The sequence below is a fragment of the Phycodurus eques genome, chromosome 22 (genome assembly GCF_024500275.1).
Source record: "Phycodurus eques isolate BA_2022a chromosome 22, UOR_Pequ_1.1, whole genome shotgun sequence".
In the NCBI taxonomy this organism is placed as follows: Eukaryota; Metazoa; Chordata; class Actinopteri; order Syngnathiformes; family Syngnathidae; genus Phycodurus; species Phycodurus eques.
The window spans coordinates 1,148,696-1,154,695 of record NC_084546.1 but is presented as its reverse complement, the minus strand read 5'-3'; the positions used below and the strand labels follow the sequence as shown (position 1 = coordinate 1,154,695).

At 46.9% G+C, this 6,000-nt stretch overlaps 1 protein-coding gene across 2 annotated transcripts; it reads left to right on the top strand.

The window, feature by feature from the left end:
* Positions 1-231: 231 nt before the first annotated feature.
* LOC133397429 (peroxisomal succinyl-coenzyme A thioesterase-like) lies at positions 232-5,399 on the top strand. 2 transcript variants are annotated; one of them, XM_061668311.1, is made up of 11 exons: positions 232-296; positions 1,041-1,249; positions 1,506-1,605; positions 2,044-2,234; positions 2,342-2,505; positions 2,840-2,959; positions 3,055-3,137; positions 3,208-3,301; positions 3,423-3,503; positions 3,784-3,925; positions 4,967-5,399. In XM_061668311.1, exons 2-11 carry the CDS (start codon positions 1,054-1,056, stop codon positions 5,089-5,091), a joined length of 1,296 nt encoding a protein of 431 aa, XP_061524295.1. In that variant the 5' UTR covers positions 232-296; positions 1,041-1,053; the 3' UTR covers positions 5,092-5,399. The 2 variants fall into 2 exon arrangements, 1 of the variants encoding a protein (XP_061524295.1); XR_009767613.1 differs by lacking the exon at positions 4,967-5,399 and having other exon boundaries at positions 3,423-3,618; positions 3,784-3,869.
* Positions 5,400-6,000: the final 601 nt, after the last annotated feature.

Sequence of the window (6,000 nt, the reverse complement as noted above, 5' to 3'; positions counted from 1 at the left end):
GAATTATTGAGAGAACAGTGAGTTCCAATCACACATCAATATTACTGTTCAGGGCTCAACGCTATATATTGCTTCGTGACTAAGTACTTTTTTGTACATTTGTGTAAATGTGCTCAACGTGTATTTCGTTACATTAGTATGTTGATGTTATTTATTGTTATTCAAGTTGTTCTTATGTCTCGGGAGATAGAGCCGCTGTTCACGTGAGGTCATTGAACTCAACGCCAGCCCCGTGATGTAATCACTACGCGCCACTCCTCCGGCTCGGTTTGATGACCCAGTCGTAACAAAGCTCGGTAAATATTCAGAAATTGTTTTATTGCGACTGCAGCGCAATTATAAAGTGTTTTAGGCAACCGGTCATCACCTCGGCAACCGGACTGATATTTTAGACCAACTTCCTCAACGCTATGTTTACGTTCACTCGCGAGAGAAAATGCTAAATAAACGAGAATTTAATGAATTGTCAGTGGAGAGAATAATTCTTTTTTTGCCAGGCGTCTCCTAATTATATATTAGTATGTTTTTTAGGATATGAAAAGTAGGTATTTCCTCGTACTAACGCAGTGAAGTTCAAACAAATCGACACTAGCATCTGCACTTGGACGCAACATTCTCAAAACAGTGCATATCAATCTGTAATATGTATAAAAATATCAAATATTCCCTTTCATCGTCTCAATATGAACGTAATGCTGCTTAAACGTATTTAAACAGTTGTGGAATCTGATTTGATGCCTTCTGTCTCAAACAAGAACTATGTAGAGACCTCTAGTGGTAAACTTGATGATTGCACCAACGGGAGGATTCCTTCAAGGATGTGGGAACATTTTCAATTCTCTCAGGGTTCCTACGCAAATATTTAGAAGTGTGGAATTGGACTTGATAAATTTATGGATTTGTGGAAAATGCCTCGAATTATTAGAATATATTTTTTGAACTGACAATGATCAGATTTGTTTTTTTAACCCCGATGTAGCAGGGTTCACTGCATTTCTTTATTTTCATCCTCAAAGTGACGAATGCTCCTCCGTCTGCAGACGAGTGTCCGCCATGTCCCAGGCCGCCCCGCCGCCCATTCTGTCCTTGGCGCCCACGCGGGCCCTGGCGGACGAGGCGTTCAGGGTGCGGGTGGAGAATCTGCCCCCGGGCGCTCCGGTCACCTTGCGCTGTCTGCACCAGTCGGAGGACAAAGACTTCTGGGAGGCTTCCGGCCACTACATCAGCGACGCCACGGGAACCGTGTCCGGCAAGTAAAACGTCCTCAGATTCAAACACCTCGTTTGGCAAGTGCAAACGTTTTCGAAAACATTTATTGAATACTACTTTAAACTTTTGTTCTTTTTGTCTTTTTTTTTTCTCCTTTGCTTAACCAATGTTGAGATCAAAATAAATCCCAGTTTTGAGATGATTTTTCCTGACATGACAATTCATGGACGTGACTTCTTTTTATAGTGAATATCGCAGTCAAACACGATCTGACTTCATCGTTTCCGTTCCTGCAGTCGCAGACGACGCGAGTTTAGGAGGAACCTACCGAGGAATAGAAGCCACGGCTTTGCTGTGGAGCATGCGGCCCGTTCCCGGGAGCCGAACGGGCCTCAGGTGAATCAAACATCGTCAGTCAACCGCTGTTTAACAAGGAGGATTTGTTCCAGACCCGCCCGGGGGAGCCTTAAAAAAAGAGAGACCATATAAAACCATTTGGAAACATGATTTTACTGCTCATCGACGCTTTAATAACATTGACAAGTATTCAAAGACACTTTTTAAAATATTCCTTGGCGCCTGCTCTCACTCTCTCGCTGTTCAGAAATGGGAGCTCACGCGTAACATCGCTTTGAGGAACCGAAAAGAAGACTCCGTCGCGCAGGTCTCCAAATGAAAGGCGAAGGGTGCCTGCTTCGAGCTGTTTATTTGTCATTCCCAGTTGACGTTGACTGTAAAAGTGACAAACACTTTGTTGATGTGGGCGAAAGACGAGCCGCGTGGCTTCGCTGTAACTTCCCGCGACGCGGTTTGATTTTCCTGACTTCCTGTCAGGCTGCCGAAGAGGGACGTGCGCAGCCCCGCGCTCTTCACCGTCTCCGTGTACGACGGCCACGTCGGCCGCGACTTCGCCGGCCGTCGCCCTCTGGGCGAGGTGCTCGCCGAGAGGTGGTACGCGGCCCCGGGGGTCCGCCGGGTGGACGTCAGGGAGCGAGGCGTGCGAGGGACCCTCTTCATCCCCTCAGGTCACGTCGCAAGCTGTCTGAAGCCACTTTGCGTTTTGAGCAGGTCGAGAAGCGCACGCCTCCTCGGGTTCGGGACTTTTAGTTGAGGTGCTGTGTGCCCGCTTCAGGTCCGGGACCCTTCCCGGGGCTGCTGGACATGCGGGCCGGCGGCGGCGGCCCGCCGGCGTGCCGCTCGGCCTTGCTGGCGTCCCACGGTTACGTCTCTTTGGCGCTCGAGTACTTTGCCCCCGGCGAGCTGGCGTCCGCCGACCTGGAGTTCAAATACTTTGAGGTGAGTCAGTTTGCTTTGCAACTCTTGACCTGCATTTTCCAAGGCATCATTTTATGCAAGAACAAGAAGGAAATTGTATTGATTCAAAATACTCTTGCCATTTCTTTCAGTTTTTCTGAATATTCTGATGGTTTTTTTCGAATATTTGCGTATTTTTCATCGATGTTTTTCATCAGAATTTGGTATTTTTATAATATTCATGTCTCTTTCATCCAATGTTTTCCTTTTTTAACTAATATTTTACAGAAAAATGCCAACATTTGGGCTATTTAAACAAATGTTTGTGTTGGGAAGTACTGGTGTCAATGTTTTCGTCTCGTTGTTTTTTGCTCAGTCGGCCTTCGAGCTGGTCAGGCAGCACCCGTCCGTCGTCCCCGACAAAGTGGGCCTCTTCGGCCTTTCCCTGGGCGCCACGGCGGCCATTCATATGGCGGCCGAGAGCTCCGTCGCCAAGGTAAGCGGACGCTCGTTTGAATCCGTCCGCCGCGAACGGCCGGACACGCTCGATTCATTATTATTTGTTACCGTCTCACATTTTTCCCTCGGCAGCCCAGCTGTTGCGTTTGCATCGGCGGCAGCCATTTTTACCCGCGCGGCAAACCCTTGAGCGGAATCTCCCGGCCGACGAACGGGTAGGCTGTCTGCGCCGTGCGCGTTTTTCACACAGGTGCGTTGACTCTGGTCCGGTTGCCCCGGCGACAGGAACGTTCGCAAGCTGCGCGTGGATGAAGAGCAAAATCTGATCTGGAGAGACATCAACCTGCCCGTCGACAGCGACCTGTCCGGGAAAGCCGACGTAAGTGCTCGTGGAACGCCGAACTTTGCTCACTCGTTCGGCCGACTCAACGGCGCCCTCTGCTGTAAGACTTGCATTGCGACTGTTGTTGTTGTTGTTGTTGTTGTTCTATTATTATCAGGTGAGGAGAATAAACTGTCCTCTCTTGTTGGTCAACGGCCAGGACGACCAGAATCGCCCGACTTCCGAGGATGCCGACGATGTGAGCGCACGCGCGAAAACCGCACGCACGATATAGACCGGGGGTGGGCGAACCAAAAGAGCACGAAATGCTCATTTGATTTTGAAAGCGGACAGATGGGCCACCTCAGTCGAAGGTGAGGGGAAAGTAAAAAGTCCAAATGTAAAAGTTTCAACATAATACTCAAGTCAACTGAAAATGAATGCCCCGAGCATTCCGTTCCGCGCGTCAATGTGAGTTTTGGGTGTGCCGCATTCAAGACTCGGTTCCTTGTTGTTGTTGTGACGTGCGCGTGCGTCAGATGGAGCCGATGATGCGCTCGGTGGGGAAGCGGCGCCCGCTGAGCCGTCTGGACTATCCCGACGCGGGACGCCCGAGCGAGCCGCCGTACTCGCCTCGCTTCCGAGCCGCCGACTTCACCTGGGACAGCGAGAAAGCCAGAGGTGGGTGGCAGCGGGCCCGCGCGCTCGGAGTTCTGCGTCGGCAGTCGGCGAGCTTTTTTCGTCGTGGCCGGCGTTCAAATGCTGCACCGTAGGAACACCAAATATTCATGCAAAACGACGTCGAGGTTTAAGTCCTTCAAACGTATATTTAATTATAGGACAATAAAAAAACATTGAAAAATGTACTCATATCGTGAGTCAAATAAAATATATGTACAGAAATACATACTGCATAAATGTTTTACCAAAAAAAGCAGTTCGTAAAGATGAAAGGCAAACGTCTTGTTCTGCGTTTTGATTGTTTTTAACCTTCTTAATGTTTTTAAATTGCCGTGTTCAACGGTCGTATGTTTTATGTTTGATTTTTATTTATGTACAGCACTTTGTCTGAGGTGCACTTGTTTTTAAAGTGCTTGTTGAACAAAATTTAAAACTTAAATACAACTGTATTTAAAAAATGTACTCTATGTGAAAAGTAAGAAGAAAAAAAAAAAAAGTACTGTACTGGATGAAAAAGAAGTTTCAGCCACGGTCACAATACTGGTTGAAATTCAAGAAAATAAAACATGAATTCAATTAAAAAGTATGAATTAAAAACCAACTAAAAGGTTTTGCACATAAAAGTTAAATAGCATTTGTACCTGAACAAATGTTTCAAAACAATCCATTTTTAAAGATGACGTTCAAAGGTATTGTGCTTCAAAGTTAAATACAACTGAACGGAATTGGACAAAAATGCACTCAAACGGAAAAGAAAAAAAAAGTACTTTTGTGGATAAAAAAGAAACCTAAATAACAATTGTCGCTGAAGAGCTGTTTAAAAAACAAACCAAATGTATGTACTCCAAAGTGAAATAGAACTGAAAGTTTTCAGAGAAACCGTGCCGTGTGTTTGGTCGTAAGATGGCGTTTGAGAGGCGCCGGTTTTGCGAATTCATTGCGACGAAGCTGGCCACATACCACATACGGCGTACCGCTAGGGGGCGCCCTCGTACCCAGCAGACGTTGAGAATCCCCGTTGCGTGTCACTCTTGCGCTCAGTCACCCTCCTGTGGGGCGGCCGGACCAAAGCCCACTCGGGCGCCCAGGAGGACTCGTGGAAGAAGATTTTGGAGTTCCTGCAGCAACATCTCTATTCGCCGCAGTATCCCAGAGCCAGGATGTGAGCCTTGACCCGGACCCGGACCCGGACCCGACTGGAGAGCCTCAGGTGGCGCTGTTTCCTCTCACACACAAAAACATGAAAGTCACCCTTAAACACTCCCAAACTGGAGGTACGCCTTACGTCCACGACTGGTAGCATTAGCAGTAGCGTTAGCAGCCTGCTCTTTGTCGTCAACCGTATTTGACGGACAAACGTCTGTATATCTGTCGACAGCTGTACCTGGCTAATGTTTTTTGCTCATTACATGATATGATATTTTCCATAAAAAATAAATCAATAAAACCATCAAAAGATCATTTTCACTTGCACCTTTTTACAAGCGGCATTTTGGAGCAATAACAATCTCTTATTTGCGGGGGATACTCGGACCCCCACCTACTTGCCACCCCTGCCTCCGCAAAGGTTTCGAATTGCCGATGGATATGACAAGATGGCGGCAAAGCGCGACCTCCGCCGATACGAAATACGTCGACTCACTTTGGAACGTTTCGTTGGCCTTCGACAGTTCGTCGGCACCAAGAAGTCACAAGATGGTGACAAAGCACCGCAATCGTCGAATGGAGGCACATCAACTCACGTCAACATAGTTCCTTGACTTCAAGATGCCACAAAATGGCATCAAATTTCTACTTTTGTCGAAATGAAACTCCTTAACTCACTTCAACAACACCGTTTCTCAACACCGAAGTGCCACAAAATGCTGGCAAAATAATACTTGAATGGCTTTGACCGAAGCGCAAAAACAGCACTTTACTTTTTCATCAAATATTGGTTCCAAAACAAACATTCACGAGTGCCAAACCATGAATATGCGGGCTTTCACTGTAAGTATAAGTATGATATGAATACATGTCATACAGTATTATAATTGGTTGTTGACGTTGAAGCTTGAAGTCGTGAATGGAGTTAG

Excerpts from the sequence above, each read along its gene's own strand:
- LOC133397429 (XM_061668311.1), top strand. The coding sequence starts at position 1,054 with ATGTCCCAGGCCGCCCCGCCGCCCATTCTGTCCTTGGCGCCCACGCGG. Across the intron at positions 1,606-2,043 it reads GGGAGCCGAACGGGCCTCAG|GCTGCCGAAGAGGGACGTGC; the intron begins GTGAATCAAACA and ends ACTTCCTGTCAG. Across the intron at positions 3,926-4,966 it reads GGACAGCGAGAAAGCCAGAG|TCACCCTCCTGTGGGGCGGC; the intron begins GTGGGTGGCAGC and ends TCTTGCGCTCAG.